We start from the raw sequence: 19,197 nt of genomic DNA, 5'->3' as shown, positions 1-19,197 counted from the left end.
ACCGCATGCAAAAGCAATTGCACATTTTATAATAGAATTATCCAGGGATATTTTTTTAGGCTTTATAAAGAGGTTTTGGTAGCAGCTACTGGTTTATTGTACGTACCTAACAAAATGATGCGCAACCGACTACTTATACAGCTTTACATACACAGCTCAGAGGTTTTCCAGTCTCTTTGCTAGATAATTTAACAATAAATGATGCTGCACTTCATCTTCTCTGGTACCAGACGCTGATTTTCAATGCTGTCTTTCTCTGCCTTGGGCCGGGATGCAACAACCAACTCTGTGACAGTTGTCTGCCCCTTTGAATGGGACTTTTTTTCCCCGGAGGAAAATAGTCCTTTTGTGGGACAAGAGTGCAGCACTGCGAGCTTGAAAGGGCTTATTTCATCCCGTAGGCATGAACGGTGTTTGCAGTTCACCATCGCTGTGTAAGACCCAACACTGACCCACTGTCGCGGCAACGGGACGGCGGATAAATGTTGGCGTAGGCAGAAAACGCGGCCAGGGCACTGTGCCCGTTCCCTGTTGCACTTGGGCCGTGTTATTTGCGGGTCGGGACCCTCTTTGTGCGCCCAGTCGCCTGGGTGATAACGGAAGGTGAACGCTCTGGTGTCACTTGACTGTGCTGCCGTGGAGTGTCGGGATGCCGCTTTGCCACGTTCGTGTGTGTTTAACCACAACAGCAGCGGCATCTCGTTTATATGTTGTTGTCCGTGTTGTGTTAAGGGCGGTTGCGGGGGTCTGTAGGTGCCCGCGTTGCCCCGGGCCCCGGCGGCGGTGTTAGATGTGTCCCGATTAGTGACCGAGAGGCCATATATATTTTTTTTCTGGCGTCTCCAGCTGTGGGGTTAAGCCCCGAAGGAGCAGCCCCTCGGCAGCCAGGCGTTTGTAAGGGAAGAAAAAGCCCTTTCCGTTCCGTTCCCCACGTCTGACCCCCCGCTTCTCCCCCGTCTTCTTTGCGTGTCTCCGCCGTGCTCCGGTGCCACCCGCCCCCGGACCCGCCCGGCGGGGCGGCCGCTCCCTCCCCCGGGCACGGGCCGCCGGGAAGCGGAGGGGAGGGACGGGCAGGGGCGGAGGGAGGGGAGGAAAGAAGGAAGGAGGGAGGGAGGGAGGCTGCGGGCGGCGGCAGGTGCTGCGGGGCGGGAGGATGGCGGCGGGGGACGCGGAGCAAGTGCGGTACTGCGGCCGGCTCTCCTACCTCTGCCTCAAGCTCACCCTCATCACCTACTCCACCACCTTCTGGGTGAGGGCGGCGGCTGCCCGTGCGGGGGGGAGAACGGCGGGGGGGGTGGGGGGGGCAGAGCGGCGGAGCTCCCGCAGCCCGCGGGCGGCCGCGCATCGTGCGGGGGGTCCCGCACCGGGTACCCCGGGGAGCGCCGCGTCCCCCCCTCCCCGGGTTTTGGAATCGTGCCCGTGGGTGTAGCTCCCCGGGTACCGACAAACTGGTTTTGGCGGATGGGGGACTCGTAGGGGTTCAAAGTTTGGCAGATAAAACAAAAAAATAATCATTTATGCGAGTATTAAAATGCTGCTTTTTTCTCCCTAGGGGAGCTGGGTAGATTTTTGCCCTACAAAGGCAGTCGTCAGTGTGTAGGGTAATTCCCTTTCCGAGCCTTGGCTAGATGATACTGTGAAGCTTTGAAACTTAAAGGCGTTGCCACACTTGTTGTTCTCAGCCAGGTGTCAGGTAAAACCCACGTGCCATCTCCTGGAAGCGACAAAATCCCAGTCTTTGGGTCCAGCCTACTACTGAAATGTGGCAAATCTGCCCTGAGCAGCCACCCCCCAGCTGGAAGGGGCTGGAAGGGGCTGGCAGGGCTCACTGCGGTTTTTAAAGATGCTTTTCCAGGCTCTGGGATACTGGGGTGATGCTGCGTGGCTGTGCTGGCACCAGTCTGTACGGATGTATGAGATGCTTAGGCGGGGTTTCTTTATGGCTCTTGCAGTTTAAACACCGCCTAAGCTTTTGTTTTGCTGGTCTGTGCTTCTGTCTTGGTAGACGCGGTATTTGCAAGGTGGGAGCGTAAAGCTTTTGGCACGTCGCATGGGAGAAGAGGTTTAGATCCGCCGGGTTTGATAGCAGGTGTCTGATTAAAGCTGTGATTTAAGGATGAACAGAAATTGAAATGCGAAGCGTTTGGGTGTAATTCAGACTTTTTGCGATCCTGGGTATCTTTTGTCTGTCTTAGCAGACAAACCAACCAAGGAAAACCCTTGGGTTTAGACTCCTGAAGTTCTCTGCGTTACTCCACAGCAGGTGCGATTTTTCAGCAAAGGCAAATTTGCTGCATTGTTTTTCAGACCCTTTTTTTTGCATTGTGTCCCTCATGAAGGACTGTGCGTGTTGTCTACTCCACGTTTTCCGTTGGCAACAAGGGCCCTTGCTGGTGGGACGTAAAAAATTAATCCGGTAGCAGAAAAAGGGCCCTTCTGAAATGTTTCTCCGAGCATCCCTGGAGGACAGAGCCTCTTTCAAGCGGCCTGAGGATTTTATTTACTCTTTGTAGTTGCTTGCTCTGGATTTTCAACGCTCCCGTTTATAACCAAGCGCTTCGGTGGAGGTGGTTTGCGCTGGGAGGGAGGGCGGCAGGCGCGACGGGGGCTGCGGGAAGGGGAAGGATGGGGGCTGGCGGCGTTTGCCTTCGGGCCCAACACTCGCCGTATTGTGTGAGGCACGGCGCGTGGGTTTCTCTCTCGAAATTTTCTTTTATTCTAGTTTAGTGAAGCAGATCTAATTAGCCCTAAATATCAGCCGTCCAGTTCTTTTTTCAGCGTATTGTATTACTCTTCCTGACTTTTTTGTTTTTTAATTGGTGTAAATGGGAGTAAAGTTTGTCTGTGGAGTATTGGCTTGCTTAAATTTGGGGTGATTTGTGTTCTTTTGCTGCTTTTTGGGGCTTTGATGTACGGGATGCTGAGGCCATTCGGTTCCCTCCCTGCTGTTGCTTTTCCTCCGGTGCATTTGCGAGTGATGAATGCCCAGACTGGAGTCCCCAGGATTGCTTAAAATCACCAGGAACTAAACATCAGCCTTATCCAAAAGCAGAAAGGAAATGAAAGCATCGCTGGGAGGGCCAGAGGGGACGTTTGCTACAGGCCCTGTTGCTGCTGTTTTCCCATGTCACCCGGAGCTTTTTTAAAAAATAGTTGTCGCTGTAACTTTTTCGGGTGACTTTTGCTGGTGGATGAGGCTGTAATGTGATTTTTCTCGCCTGGCTGAAAAAACATCCAGCATTTTAAACAGAAGGTGCTGTTGTTGAGCAGGCGTTTTATTTGAGACTAAATCTTGTAAATACAGGGTTAAAACCACTACTTGGAAATAAGCGCTTTTACTGTCTCTTGGGAAAGCAACGTCTGTGCGTGCAAAAGCCCCTGGAGAAAGTCCCTGGTATTTGCTGGTGGATACTCGTTTAATGTGAGTCAAGGCCAGATAGTTTTTCCTGCGGGCACGGCGTGAATTACCAAGTTGGGAGCTGTTGTGAAGGCTGCAGGATGTAAACAGTACATATGTTTGTGGGCTACCTACGGAAAAGCGGCATTTCCACCCCTAGTCGCAGGAAGAGACACGGGTGGGATGATTGCTAAGTTAGCACATCTGCTCGGCGTAAATAATTGCTGCTCTTGGTTTGACCATATTGAAGGTTTAAAAGATTTGTATTAAATGCTTTAAAAAATAGAAGATAATAAAGCATTGTACACTTAAAATGCTAGAAGTAGTCTTGGAGGGTGCAGGAGCAAAATGCAGATGGAAGGGGATGAAGATACGTATATAAATATCTCTATATGTGTCTATATATCTTAAGCTCTTAAAGTGGGAATGTGTATTGTATTTCTGCTCGCAGGCACCTTTGAATCTTTAAAACCACCTTAAATTGAATGTTTCAATGAGAAAACTAGGCTAAGGCAGGCATTTCAATAAATACTCTGGTCTTGAAACAACACACTTCTGAAATTCACATAATCCCCGTCAAGCTTTAATCCCTGTGGTTTATGTCCAATGTTTTTTGTTTGTTTGTTTGTTTTAATTTTCTAAACAAAGAATCTACTGGGCAAATGTTGAGCTTGTTAACGGTGCTTTAGTGTTTGCAGGATAGTCTCTCTTTAACTTGTATTATCTGCTGCTTTCCGAGCAGGGTAAATGCGGTCCTGACACAAAGGTATCAGCGTTTTAGGTTTTGGGGTTTTAAAAAAATTTATTCTTTAAAAATAATAATAATACTAGAACTCCTGAATCATGTATACATGTACAGTCACCAATTTTATATTCTGTAATTGTTCTGTATGGTTCTGAGACTCTTTCCTCGATGGTTATATCTGTGTTTAAAAATTTCAAACTGATTTGTTTATGTTGTCTTCTGCTTGAAAAGTAATTTATAATTTATTACCCAAATAACTGATTTTTTAAAGAATGAAGCTAACAGTACGAATTGACCATTTAGTAGTAAAAAAACCCTAATTATAGTTTTGCAGTAGAAGCATATAAATGGTAAAGTTGGGTACCTGTTATTTGTCCACCGTGTTTTCTCTCCTGCCTTCCATAAATTTCTGAATTTGTCAGAGGGGGAGTTACTCTGAATTTGGTTGTGTAAAATTTTAAGTTGCTTTTTAAATAGCTTTGGTATATTTATTTTTATGGGTGAACCCTTCTGAGATTTTTCTTTTTTAAATGACAACTTAGTGGCGTTCCTCACATAACATCCTTTGGGTTTTTTATTCTTGCCTGTAGAACATCAAGAATTTCCAGTAAGTTGTTACTTATTTTAAGATATCCCATAATTAAAAAAAATATTTCAACTGTTGGGCTCACGATCTTGCACTAAACATGTCGTGTGGCTGTGTAGACCTTTGCCTGGGATATACCGTGTGATATCCCAAAGCCTCGTGAAATTAGGAAGTGTGCTCTCCTGACTCGGGGTTACTGCCGAAATGCCGGGTCAGAAAAGGGAAATGCTGTTTATCAGGTTGACAAAATGATTGATTTGGATCTGGGTTTTTCCCCAAGGGTGTGCCTGGCTGTTGGAGTCGGCAATAAAGTTTTTCCACTGCATTTCTCATGATTAAGTGTTGTGGGCTATTTTTTTTTTTTTTTCAGATTTAGCATAATTCAAAACGACCGTCGGTTTAATACCAAATGATTTTGATTTAGCCGTAATTATTTCGATTGAAATATCTTTACCTTGTTAAATGAAATGCATCACTTCTTGCTTCGCTTGTCAGCTTTGTAGCGCTCAAGGAAGTGGCATAATTTCAAACTTTTTGGTTTGTTTTTGTTTTTTTTTTTTAAATCTGATGCATTTCCCCCGACGGCAGGAGGAGCGGAGGTATAGGATACACCTGGCCATGTTTACACACACACATACATACATACACACAGAGAGGGAAGGACGGACAGACACGCAAAGGAGGAATATTAATGCCGTGGCATTTGCTAGTGTATGTAAGATCTGTGATCTCAGATGGGTAATAAATTACATTTCAACCAGTGACGTATGTTTCAATTTGTTTAACTTCCAGAATGTTAAAATATTTTTGAAATGAACAAATCTCAGTTTTTTTCTAACTTGGCTTTTTTCTGCTTTAGTCTTTGAGGGTTTTTTTTAATCCACACTTCTGATTCGAGTGTTTCATTGTTTATAATTAATTCCGAAGTGAGTTAGTCACAGGTTCCTGTGTACTCACAAAATGTCGTCTCTGTGTTTACTGGGAGGAAGGGTAACATCTGTGCTCTTCTCTTTTTCTGCTGCAGGTGATCGGAGCCCTTGTCCTCGCTGTTGGGATTTATGCAGAAGTTGAAAGACAGAAGTACAAAACTCTAGAAAGTGCCTTTCTAGCCCCAGCAATTATTTTAATACTTTTGGGCATTATAATGTTCCTGGTATCTTTTGTGGGTGTACTGGCTTCTTTAAGAGACAATTTATGCCTTCTTCAAGCAGTAAGTGTTGGGGTTTTTTTATTCTTAACTTTGAAGGCTCACGGCTTTTGCTTTTCAGTGTCACCTGAATTCAAACCCGTAACTATGTATGTATTGAAAAATATTTTCCTGGAACCTGATGGTTCTCCCAAACGCTTCTCATTTCAACCCGGGGGATGCTGCTGGAGAGGGTCAGGCTGGTGGTGGCTGGGGTCTGTCTGGGATATAGGGGGGAGATGGAGAAATGGGCATTACGACGTTAGCTGTGCAGCACCGTGGGGCTTTGAGAGAAGGGCCCTAAGGGGGAAACAGAAGGGACGCAGTTTTTTCTCTCCAGTGCCTATGAAAGGGTAAGTTTTAGGGAAATTCCTGTATAAGGCTGTGGTTGCAGACAGCAGGTGCACATACGACTGCTTAAAAATAAAGCATGAAAACATACTTCTCACCTTTGTGTCAGTTCGATGCAAAGAAATGCTAAATATGTGTTATGTTACGTAGGACAAAGCAAGAGGTAATCGTGGATTTTGAAATTAGGCTGGAATTTTACTGGGAGTCTGTCCTTAGGTGGTGGTGGCTTCTTTCACTCTGAGTGTGGTGGTGTGTCCTCGTCTGGTGCCAGGGATGTTTTCTGTTCCCTTTGTGGTAGCAAACCTGGTCGGGTATTTAAACAAAGAAAGCCCCTGATGTCTGCTTCTCAGGCTGATTCCAGATTTAGCAGGAGCAAAGATATCTGTCTGGTGAATTCGTGGCACTGATACTGGGATTGAGAGCACAGAAATTAAACCAGCTTTCGGGGTGGAGCATTAGAGATTATTTTCAGATGAGAGATCCTAAAACTTATTTCCTGACGAAGCTTGTCGTTAAGAAGCAGACCTAAATTCATGTAACAAGCATCTTTTATACCTAAAGAATCCTTTGGGTAGGAAAAACATTTCAAGTACTGGCATGTCGCAGTTATCTTGTGGTGCTGCTGTGGATTTCTTTGTTATTCGTATTTTGCATGTGCTTTGATAAGTAGCCACAGATGCATATGTTGTGGTTGTGTGTGAGTGCGTTTGTGAGCACATACATATACACACACAGATGAATAAATAAACAGAGCGCTAGCATATATAATTTTTCTTACCACTGAGCATAATAAGTCCTATTAGTGCCCATCGTGCAGCCTCTGCGCTTAGTGACACAGTACTGCTCAGTTCCCTCTTCTGAAGCAACACACTACAAGGTACCCAGCCCAGAATTTTGCTTTGATTTAGCGCTGACAATTGAGTAGAAGATGGTTTGGATTATCTTAAAGCACTGCTTTACCCAAGAAATGAAACCTGGCAGGTAGGTGCTGTTCTGTGTAGGAAGCATAAAAACACTGTGTTCGGTGTGGTTTGTAGCAGTCCGTTAATGTGCTTCTCTGGGATGCTGTTATGGAGAGAAGTATCTTGGCATGATAAATGCATCTGTCAGTTCTGAGTCATAGAATCATAGAATTGTCTTGGTTGGAAAGGACCTTGAAGATCATCAAGTCCAACCGTTAATGAGTCCATTCAAAGCAGAAAAATAACGTGTTTGCCAGTTGGGCAAAACCCAGAATGACTCAAGTGAGGGGGAAAAAAGACTTTCTCGTGACATGAACAGTTTTTAAGAACAAACCCATAATTTTCTATCTTTCTTTAACGTGACATCTCATGTGCAGAAAGCCAAGTATGTTGGCAATTGAATGTTACAGACTTAAGCACGCTAATTGAAAGAGTAATTGGGGTTTGTTCTGTTTAAGGTCTCACTTGCAATTGTTTTCCTGCAGTTCATGTACATTCTCGGTGTCTGCTTGCTGATTGAGCTGACTGGCGGAGTGGTGGCCCTGATCTTCAGAAACCAGGTGAGCTGCTTATGCTCAGGTTTTGGTCACCAATAGCGTTCCTCACAATCCATGATGTGATGGCTCTGCTACTGAGCAAATAAAAGGTGTTAAATTTGTCACCCGAGCACTAACTGATGGAGTCTGAAGGCAGGTCCGGGCTTTTCAGGGCATTTCAGGTTCGGGGATGGGTGGGACTGGCCACCTGTTCTGGAGAGGAGTTCCAGTTAAAGAATTTGCAGAAAATCCGGTAACTAAGAATGTGCAATACAGGCAAAACGAGTTTCCAGCTCTTAATATATTACAAAGTGCTTTCTTCTCATTTGCCTTCTGCATCTCAGACTGCTGATTTGGGAAATTTCCAGCTGGATTTTAAGACTCTGTTACTTTTTAGGGGCTGGAATTTTAACCTTACCTAAGGGACATCTCTTCCCTGCCCACGTCCATTGGCAACATAACTGATTTCTGTAGGAGACCCCATCATTGACAAGCATGCTATAACTACTTTAAAACCTTAATTTTTCCAAACAGAAAGCAGCAGACTTTTTTTTTTTTCTGATAGAAAAGTTTTAAAACATAAATGTGTTCACTGTAGCAAGTACTAGATTTCTGTGCTTTGATTTTTTTTCTAATCTGGCAAAATACGAGATGCTGAATAATAAGACCTCTTCCCTCCCCACCCCAATCCTGCCGATCTCATTTCCACAAAAAGAAGTCGTACATACTATGTTACATATGTTATTGGAAAAAAAAAACTTTAAAAAAGATTTTTTAAAAAATAACATCTCGTTGTTACTTTGAAGCAGTATTATTATAGAATCACAGAATGGTTTGGGTTGGAATTATGGATTATGTTCTCCCTAGGTAGTGTTTTCTTCTTAATCCATGCTGGAGTCGTGGACTTGACTTGTGAGAGCAGATGATGAGTTGTCTTCATTTCCAGAAGCCATCGTTAGCCATCACCTTGGCCCTGCGCAAGGGTTCATTCTGAATTGTGGTGGGAGCACCAGGCTCATCCGAAGGGAACAGATCAGCCTGCCCAGTGTAGGAGCGTGGGCGTCACGGGATGCAGAGAATTTGGTTGGCAGAAAATTAAGTAGATGCCAAAAATGGTATTTGCTGAGAGGGCGAGGAAGAATTGCTGTTGAGTTTCAAGCAAATAAAACGTATTGTTGGGGTTTTGTGCACTAAGTGTTTTCCTGAGATGTGTCTTGGGTGTCTGAGCAGGACAGCTCTGTCAGGGACAGGTTGGTTGGTTGGTTTTACGAGGTTAGTGGAGAAGTTGGGGTTAGTAGGGGGAGGAGAAGGAAGTATTTTTAAATTGCGGATTGTTTTACACGTCTCATTGGTTTTTCCCATTTCTTTCTCTATTTCCTTCTCAAATCTGTGGAGTCTGAGGCGATACAGGCAGTGCGAGAGGAGTCAGTATTTGCTACTGTTTATCCTTGGCCAGTTAGGATAGTCCTGCAAAATCCCGTGTTTTCTAATCATCATTGGGATAATCGTTTGTGTTCTGTTTTGTTTTTAAGTGTTGCAGTTCGTAATGCTGAGAAAATGAATAGGTGTACTTCAGGTTTCTTTCTGACCTGCTTTGATCATTTATGGGTTGAAAGGGAAGTTGTTACTTTCTGGTTATGTTTAGTCTCGATTTTTGCTATGCTGTGATGGTGCTGGATGTTGAAAACTAAATATTTTTTTTTGCCTCTTCTGAACTTTAAAGGTGTTTTGTTGATTTAATTTCTAATATTCCAATCTGAGGAGGTACCGTTTTATACCTGCCACTGCTCTACTGCCATTATTTCTCAAAACCATGACTGTAAAACATACAGATATGAGATCTTTTCCACTTTTTTCTGCTTAAAGTGGAATAACGCTCATTATGTGGCAATTAGGGATTCCTGGGAAAATAAAAGAGTGAAAATAAGATTAATGGAAAATAGAATTCATGGAAGACGGTGAGCAGGGAGAGAGTCAGCTCTTGTCGCCCAGGGAGTGGTGCAGACCAAGACCCATCACCCAAACCTGCCGTTCTGTTGCCCAAAAGAAGCCAGGGATCCCTGGTGCCCAGTGGGAGGGGTCCTGCCATCCCGTTCGCAGCCTGGGGGACAACGGGACCATCTCTGGGAGACTCTTGGAGAGCCTCAGAGAAGCAGCACCTCACTGGAGAGGTGTCATGCTGTTAGCACTTCTCAGCACAAAACCAGCAGTGAGGCTGCTGCCTTAAGAGAGAACGGCTGGTCAGTCCCTGTAGGACTGTGCCAGCAGTGATTTTTAACTGGTATTTGTTTTTTCTTTTTAAAAAAAAAATAAAAGCGCCTTTCCTCTTGTGCTCATCAATTACACTTGTCGCTTTATCCTGTTCTTTTAGTTTTGTTTCGATGTGTGTAACCCACGAGTCTTGGTTTACTTCTGCCTTCTAGACAATCAAGTTTTTGAACGATAATATAAGAAGAGGAATTGAGAATTACTACGATGATTTAGACTTCAAGAACATCATGGATTCTGTTCAAAAGCAGGTTTGCGTTTGTTTTTTTTTTTCTTTCCTGGGACTAATTCAGCTTTGAGTTTTTTCAGTGGTGTTCTTATTGATGAGGGGGATGAGATCTCAAGTGTCATCTGTTACGGCAGGGCTCCTCCAGCATCCCAGCTGGCGTTTGAAGCCCCCTAAATCACTGCAAGAGGAGGGGGCAAAATGCAGCTTTTGCCTTGGTAGGCGTGATTCGGATGCTCAAGACCAGATCATGCAAACTTATAGGCTTATATGAGCCCTGCAGCTGGATTCAGACAAATTCAGCCTAAATTCCACACAAGTTCTTACGCTTAGCATTTCTGCTGGCTGGTCCAAGACATTCAAAAGCATCTCGTTAACAGCAGGCACTGGATAAAGAGAAATTAGGTGGCAATTAGGCTGTTGGATTCTGGACCATTGTATTTTCACTCAAGGGCACATACCAAGCTCTTTAACAAGGTGGTTATTCAAAGGAAATGCCCGTGGAAGTGTATTTACCTGTAATTAAAATTCAGAAATTGTGTGGAGCCCAGCTGAGCATTACTTCATGGCATGTGTAGTTGACTCACAGCCTTTTCTTTTTTTAAGGCTGGTGTGTTGAAATGTTTATTGGATTATTGAAGAGTTCTGCTGTGCAGTTCAGAGACTATAGGAGAAGCAGAAAATGTTCAGAAATGTGATGTCAGGGTCCACGTGATGTCAGTGACCATGCCAAATAATGATTTTTTTTTAAAAAAAAAAAGTTAACTTAGGAAGTGATATGTGTATTTTATGACATCGTTATGGAGATGGCAGCCTGCTTTGGCAAACAAAGTTAGCATGGAAAGTCTGTCAAAAGCAAACCATCCTGAGGAAATTTTGTCATTAGACTTCATAACGCTTTAAAGTTTCCATGCACTGCCCAAAATTATGTATACGTACAGCGAAGATACATTTCAGTGATTAAACAAACTGTTCCTTTTCCCTTCGTTTAATATATAAAGTGGATATTTGTATTAACTCAATGTAAACTTACAGTATTTGTTTGCCAGATCTCTGTTCTACTAAATTACAATAGAATTTAGTTTTGGTGAGATGTTTTTTATGCCTTATAGCAACACTTCTGTCTTTTAGACTCATTTGGAAATGTAGTCACAATCCTTAAAAAAAAAAGATTGAAGTAGTATATTACAGCTCGAGACGGAGGGAATGTAAAAGCATTGCTTAATGATGTCCAGACCTGAAAAGATAATTTTTCAACTTGGAAAAAATGGGAGGTGGAACTGAGCACCGAGTACTTTGCTCTGACACCCTGGGTAATAGCTCGATGAGTGACTGGGGAACGCTGCCTAGATCTTTAATTCTTTTCAGTTGTGTCTATCATATACATTCATGTGTCCCTTGCTGATAAAATGACAGAATTGCTGGGTAGCTCAGTGCCCTTAAAATTGCTTTATTCTTACTTTGTTTTCTAGTGATTTGAAGAGTTTCTGTTAAGATACAAATTTTTTTTCCTTTGCCTTTTGTGCCGTTTTCTCCAGTTTAAGTGCTGCGGTGGGGAAGATTACAGAGATTGGTCACAAAACGTGTACCACAGCTGCGCGGCGCCGGGACCGCTGGCCTGCGGGGTGCCCTACACTTGCTGCGTCACAAATAAGGTAAAAAGGTGCCTTACTTTAGAAAGTCGGGGGGGGAGAAGTGAAGGAAGATGGGTCCCTCCCGAAAATGGGAACTATGGATCCATGGGTCTTGACAGCTTGAAAATAATGAATTAGATGTGTTGGCTCTGGTCTGTGTTACTGTCCCGCTACACAGTCCTAGAAACGCAGAAGGGATCTTGGGAGCTTCTCTAACCTCGTGGCTTGCCTGGACCAGGTCTGCTTAAAGTTCAGTTTTGCTGGTGTTTTCCCCAGGGTTTGCTGCTCCAGCTTTGCCAGGGAGCCTGGGCCCCGCGGGTGGGGGTCGGAGTGATGCGCACCAGCTGCTGCGGGAATTAAAAACCAAACAGAATGACCCCATCATCCAGAAATGTGGGCAGATGACCTCAGGGTCAGCGTGTCCTTGTGGGTGCAGACCTAGACCAGAGCTGCTGCTCTGCCCTAACCCACCCCTGAAAACTGCCCACCTTGCCACCCTGCAGAATCCTCCTGGGAAGGACACCCTGTCAGCTGGAGTCTGGACCAGTTTCTCAGTCTACGATGAACTGGTATTAACTGGTGCGGGCAGCACTAGGTGCAGGCATTCCATGCAAATGATTTTGTGCAGACCCCGTGTTTTATATAAATTTTAGCAGTTTGAATTCATCGCTCTTCATTTGAGGGATGAACGTAATGCTGAATTTGCTGTAGAACCGGTGCTCAATTTAAAACCAATGTGGGCAACCCCTGCCTCACTGGGTTTGGGTTTTTGGTCCGAACACAAGACAGAGAAATCGAGTACGGGTTAGGAGCAGACGTGTGTGGGTGCTTCTGGAGGGGCTGCGTGTTTGTGATGGAGGCCTGTGGATAAACCCACCCCTGGTGTGATACCCAGGGGGTTGCAGGTGGGGGTTTGGCTGGTGTCAAAAAGATGCCACCGGCGTTTGCCCTTGGCATATGCCCATTTGTGTGAGCCCTTCGCTGGTGTTCACCCATCTTGGAGAAGTGGTGCCACGTCACCTTCTGCAGCCTTTCACATCTAACACCCAGGAGCTTGTGTGCTGGACCCATTTCAGTAGGGCTCGTGATGGATAGCCTGCTGGCGCCTGCTACGTGCTGCCCTTTCCATGTCTGCCTTGAGAGTGGCTGTTTAATTAAAAAAGGGGAAAATAAATGCAATAGCTGTGTCAGTAATCCTGCTAGGTGTTGCTGAGAGATGTGTATAATATGAAGGTGTTTATTACGTGCGCTTACACATTTTTTGTGTATGAGAAAGAGTCTGTTTAAATCTGCGCTGAGCTTTGGTTTATTCCCAGAAACCAAAGCTAAACAGTTATGCTTTAAGTCTTAGGTGTTTCAGAACAAGAAAGTCATGTATATGGAAATAATATCTGCTGATCCACAGCTGCACTGAGCAGCAGAGCTCAGGATTTTGCCCTCAGCTGATGGTAAAAGGAAGATAGAGCTGGCTAGTAAAGAGCAATCTGGCTTTTTTAGTGGTCATCCAAAATACTGCTTGTTTTCCTGTCGCTCTCATTTCTCTGTTGAAGTCTTACTTTAAAAGGTTAGTTCATGTGTGTGGAAATACAGCAGTGCTGTAACCAGGGACTAATAATGCCAGCCATGGCACAAATAATCAAACATGCTGAGGATTTCAAATGCAACCTGTCAGGCAGGAAAGCGCTAAAATAAAAACTTCTCCGAGGAAAACAGGGAGTATATTCTCCATTGGCAACTGTGGAGGGGGGGGATGAGGCTACTTGCAGCCTAAAGGTAGCCTGCAAGGCGTTATGGTCAGGGAAGTTAACTGAAAGGCAGGGAGAAGCCCCAAAATAACAAGCAAACTTCTTATTTAAGGGTAGGCTGTTCAGTGGGATGCTGCAGTACGTTAGGGCTTGTGGCTTTGCTGCCCCGGGATACCGTTGCTGTGCCTTGTGAAGTCCAAGTGGCACGGATGCGTGTTGGGCAGGGTGAGACTAACACCGTGGCTGTATGGCCAGCTGCCTTGGGGAAAAAAAAAAATCCCAACCAGAAGATGCATAAATCTTGTGTGTTTGACAAATGCTTCCAAATACAGGCTGGTTTCTGTCCTGGAAAGCTACAGATATGGCTTGTGATTACTCATTGGCTTTGTAGTCATGGAAAACTCACGACAGTGTCAGAGGTTGGATGCTGATCCTCTGAAAAAGCCCTGTGCTGAGACGAGCTGGACTCATACTCGGGGGGCTCTGAAGGGACTATTTTCAAGTCAAAGTATTTATTAAATACTTACACTAGTGTAGCAGATAAAAATGAGTCCCCAAATGCCTATAAACTTCTGTTCCCAATGCATTTCTCTCTGCTGCGTACGTTCTCTTGTGCCATGATGTCCCGTTAGCAAATGCTGTGTTTAAAATTAAATGGTGTGACTGTGTTCCTTGTTGGCAAACATTCTGTGGAGGGTTGTGTGTTTGTCTGTTGGGCTCAAGTGTTCTGTAAATGTGAACTCGCTCACAGCAGACACAGCAACGTGCTGATGTATTGCAAACTTTGACGTCTTGCACGCTTTGACTTCCAAGAGCCACTGCTCAGAGGCCACCAGCATTTAGAATTCTCATCTCTACATCTTGTCTTAATTTAGTGGGTGGGTATATCAGTACACAAGAGTTTGCTCTGCCTTTTTTGCTCTGTTCTTCTCCTCAATTGTGTATTCTCATTTTCCTCCATGTCTTGGGCTTTGTTCGTTGCTTCCTTTGATGCTGGTGGGCTTTCCGTTGGTTGACTTGCAAGTGAAGAACAGCGTTTTCATGTTAGCTTTGCCAGGCCAGGTAGAGCTTTGGGACACAAGCAAAATAGTAAATGGCTACAGAAAATGCATTAGTAATCTGTGATGAATGCAAGCACTCGGTCTTTTTAAAAATGTATTAATTTTACATTCATATGTATTAAGGTATATAAAAATACATTATAATAAATTTGGTCTTGTAAAATGTTCATGTGAGCATTCATAGTATTGGATGTTATTTGGGTTTCAGGGATTTCTGAGTGTAAATTTGTCATCGTGATGGCTGTGTTAACCCCTGGCTTTCTTAAGAAGAAGCGTTGAGTTATTAAGGCCTTAAAAGGGAACCCAGCTGTTGGTTCTGTGGAAGCAGCTGTGCTTACAGCTCTTTGTAGCCAGCTTTTGTTTCTGGTGCCACGCTGGTTTTGCTGGATAGATGGTGTTCAAACGTCTTGTGTCGTGACACACTGGCAGTACTGATTTCTCTAGAATCACGTAGAGCTGTATCTACACCTGACCCTGGGGGTGCTGGGAAGAAATCGGTGTTGGGCTGGCGAGTAACCCCCCGTTGTTGCTTTTAGATGAGCTGTGGGTGAACACAAGAAGAGTAAGAACTTTTTTTTTGGTGATTTTTGTTTTCTGTTATAGTTTATATTTGTTGTTTTCTTTTCAGACAGGCATTATCAACACTATGTGCGGATACAAAACCATTGACAAAGAGGTAATGTAACCAGCGTCCATCCTGTCATGGCAGAGGGTTGTGCTTCTCTGCTTTTTTTTTTGTAGTTATAAAATTGTCTTCTGTGCACTTAAATCTACCAGACAGTCTAATCAACAATTAAAATGATTTTATCTGGAATAGCTTCCATGTATTAAAAAAATTAATCTTGTTTGATTGTGGTATCTTCCCTTCCTTGTATCTTCCACGTTTCCTCATTTGATGTGTGTGAAGTGTTACTTCCCAAAGCTCACCCCCCTTATGCTAATTGTCCAGTTAATACAGAGAAAGATGCTTCAGTGCTTTTAAGTGGTGACTTGAGTTGGGGAAAGCTTTTAATGCCTAAAAGCCAAAGTTTCTCACCGAGTAAAATGGTTTCGCCAAAGCCAACTGAGCTGTTTCTAAGTATTTTATATCCCAGCAGTGGGTGTTTTATTTTGAAGCCTGTAATAGTTATTCCTGGAAGAGGAGTGGGACTTCCCAGGCTGTGTTGGCAGCCCTCTCCTCCCTCCAGGAGCAGGATGGGGCCTCTCCTCCTCTGGTTTTCCCTTTTGGGAATAGCCCCCATGACTCCAGAGTGGAGACTGCTGGCTCAAGGCACTAATTGCGGAGTGATTAAAAAAGGAAATCAGTAATTGGATCTGGTGCGAGTTCTCCACCCCTGGCTTTGGAGTGCTGGTGGGGGGGGCTGGTCTAAGCAAACCCCTCTCCCCAGCTCATTGGAGGCACTTGGCACACAATGCCAGCTTCGGGTGTTGGTTTTGGGGATTACGGTTATCCTTACATATGACCTGTCTTCATTGAGATTCATTGATTTATGGCTTAATCACCTAAACGCTCCAGCCTGGCTCTAACACCCAGAGCACTTAAGCATGTGCTTAACTTTCCCCCATTCATCTGCTTAGGACCCTCTGCAGCCTCAAGTACTTTCTGTATTATGGGTTGGGGTCACGGTGTGGCACAGCTTGCAGGACCGAATCTGAAATCTTCTCGTTCCTGCCCTTTTTAGAGTCCGTTGCAAAGCAGTTGGTCCGCAATTTATATTTTTTCACTGCTGTGCTTTCAACTTGGAAGCGGAGATAAAAGCTGAAGAGAGACTTCTCTACAGCCCAAGTGGTCTAAAAAGAGAATGGGATGCGTTTCTTTTAGAAAAGCAGTTGAAAAAAAAAAAGTTTAAAAAAAAGAAAATAACTTGTTCAGGTGTGGAGCAACTTAAAAACAGAAGAATTAGTGATGAGGTCTGTGTCAGACTCAGTGGGTTTAAAGAGATGGGGAAGAGGGACTGAATTTGCCCCCTTGAAATGTGAATTATCACGTGTTACTGCATCATTCACCAGTGCAACTGCCTGTTTGAACATCACCTCTGTTGTTTTGCAGCGCTTGAGCGTTCAGCACGTTATCTACGTCCGCGGGTGCACGAACGCTGTGCTCATTTGGTTTTTGGACAACTACAGCATCATGGCTGGCGTGCTGCTCGGCATATTGCTACCCCAGGTAAGAAGGGGCCCGTGCGTTATCCGTTAGAGGGAGTATCTGATGTGCTGCTATGGTGTGCAAAATCCTATTTGACTGTATTTAATTATAATTTTTAATTTAAATTTAATGTAACTGATAAGGTGAGGTGGCACTCTGGTAGTTTAGTAGCGTCACTGTGATGTATTGCAGGATAAGAATAGTGTAGCCAGCCGGTCTGGGGAAGTGATCGTCCCTCTCTACTCGGCACTGGTGAGGCCGCACCTTGAATCCTGTGTCCAGTTCTGGGCCCCGCACTTCAAGAAAGATGTTGAGGTGTTGGAGCGAGTCCAGAGGAGGGCGACCAAGCTGGGGAAGGGTCTGGAGGGTCTGACCTCCGAGGAACGGCTGAGGGAGCTGGGGGTGTTTAGCCTGGAGAAGAGGAGGCTCCGAGGTGACCTTAGTGCAGTCTACAACTACCTGAAGGGAGGTTGTAGTGGAGTGGGAGTCGGCCTCTTCTCCCAGGCAACTAGCGCTAGGACAAGAGGACACAGCCTCAAGCTTGGCCAGGGGAGGTTCAGGTTGGACATGAGGAAGCATTTCTTCTCAGCAAGGGTCATTAGCCATTGGAAGGGGCTGCCCAGGGAGGTGGTGGAGTCACCATCTCTGGAGGTGTTTAAGAAAAGCCTGGCTGCCATGGTCTGTTTGACAGGGTGGTGTCAGGGCAATGGTTGGACTCGGTGATCCCAGAGGGCTCTTCCAACCTGGTTGATTCTGTGATTTGGTGGGTTGATTTGATTTTCCTTGGGTTTTTTGAGTCCTCTCCTGCCACTTAGCTGCGTCCACTAAGACTTTTCAATGCTCCAAGGCACAGGGGTGGTGATTCTGCTGCTGTATTAGCTCGTCACAAAAATGATCCGTTTACATCCCTATATGCCAAGAAGAATGACAATGGGACTTTCTGTCTGTATGTACACCGCGTTCATGCCCATACAGCTGACGTACGTACATGCAGTTTGTAAAACCTGCTGTAAGAAGCGCTGGATAAGCCATACCTGGTTTCTGACCAGAGATGCCCCTTCCTTTCGCAGTTCCTGGGAGTGTTGTTGTCCTTGCTCTACATAACCCGGGTGGAAGATATCATCACCGAGCACAAGCTGAGCGAGAGGCTCTTTGAAGAAGCGCAGCAGGGATCTGCCCCTGAGTTCGCTGGAGCCGGCTGCTGCATGTGCTACCCGGGGTGACTTCAGAAACCTCAAATACAGTTAAAAAAAAGGCAAATCCACCTGTTCTGGTTTGTGCTGGCTGTGACAGATTGCGGGTGTCACGAATCAGCCAGCGGCGGGTGGGCAGCACCTGGTACCTCCGTAGCCTCGTCCCTCGTGGTGTGTCGGCTACCAAAGACACACCAGAAGGGCTCCGCGCTGATGGAAGGTGGGCTCCTGCATCATTAATATTTTTTTTATTTTTTGAATGATTGCTGAGTGATAACGCAGCTGGGAAACCTGTCCCAGGAAGATTTGAAGGTAAATTTCTAGGAGAGCCTTTGCATCTTGGGATGTCATGTTTAAATGTTCTTCCCAACTTTATTTTCTTACTCCTTCCGAAAAGATTTCTTACCGACCTACATGGTGAATATTAAACATGTGTTTAATAATTTTTTTTATGCTGATCTTGATGAATTTACTGACAATAATGGATGTAATGCTGAACACTTTCATTGCTCAGTCTTTTGTGCCTTTTAATAATGGGGCAAATGCCAATGTCGAAGCAGTCAGGTAATGCTTGATATATTTTTAATGAAATTTATTACTGTCTGGCTTTTGTATAAATGTACAGGATGTTTGTGTCTCGTAGGTACTGTGTTTTTCCTCTTTAGTAAATTAATTAGGTGATCTGTGATTATTTTTTGGAGTTCTGTATGTTGAGATGTTTCTAATTTTATTATTATTGTCAAAATAAAATCAGTAAGTTTTTTTTTTTAAAAAAGCACAAAGATTTTGTTTAAAACGCTTTTTATTTTCTTTTCAAAGTTAAGCCTGTCCTTCAAACGCTGAATCAAAAGGTAGAAATACCTTAAGCTGTGATTCTGGCTTGGGCGCTGACTTGCCTGGGGTTTTGGACAGGGACTGAAGGTCTGCGCCTCGCTCCCTTCTCTTAGTGAATTGGAGACAATACTGGGGAAGTCACAGAGAGCTCGGGGTTGGCTGTTGTCGCTTTGTCCTGAGCATTTCTCTGCAGTCTTCCCAGCCCCAGCTGGGCTTGCAGGTGAAATGCAAAACCTAATTATCGTGATGCTTCAAATAAACAAATTCAGGATGAGAATGAAACAGGTTTGGTTTATACCCTGTCTTTGTGAATCTCATCTCTCCTGA

At 44.6% G+C, this 19,197-nt stretch overlaps 1 protein-coding gene across 1 annotated transcript; it reads left to right on the top strand.

Moving 5' to 3' along the window:
- The first annotated feature begins 1,153 nt into the window (after window positions 1-1,153).
- TSPAN15 (tetraspanin 15) lies at window positions 1,154-18,732 on the top strand. Its single transcript, XM_068416682.1, has 8 exons — window positions 1,154-1,249; window positions 5,753-5,938; window positions 7,713-7,787; window positions 10,187-10,282; window positions 11,796-11,912; window positions 15,326-15,373; window positions 16,748-16,864; window positions 17,914-18,732. Exons 1-8 carry the CDS (start codon window positions 1,154-1,156, stop codon window positions 18,064-18,066), a joined length of 888 nt encoding a protein of 295 aa, XP_068272783.1. The 3' UTR covers window positions 18,067-18,732.
- The last annotated feature ends 465 nt before the right edge of the window (window positions 18,733-19,197 follow it).

Source organism: Nyctibius grandis, chromosome 20 (genome assembly GCF_013368605.1).
Source record: "Nyctibius grandis isolate bNycGra1 chromosome 20, bNycGra1.pri, whole genome shotgun sequence".
In the NCBI taxonomy this organism is placed as follows: Eukaryota; Metazoa; Chordata; class Aves; order Nyctibiiformes; family Nyctibiidae; genus Nyctibius; species Nyctibius grandis.
Note: the sequence above shows the minus strand (reverse complement) of the source record. Positions and strands in the feature narration are given on the sequence as shown.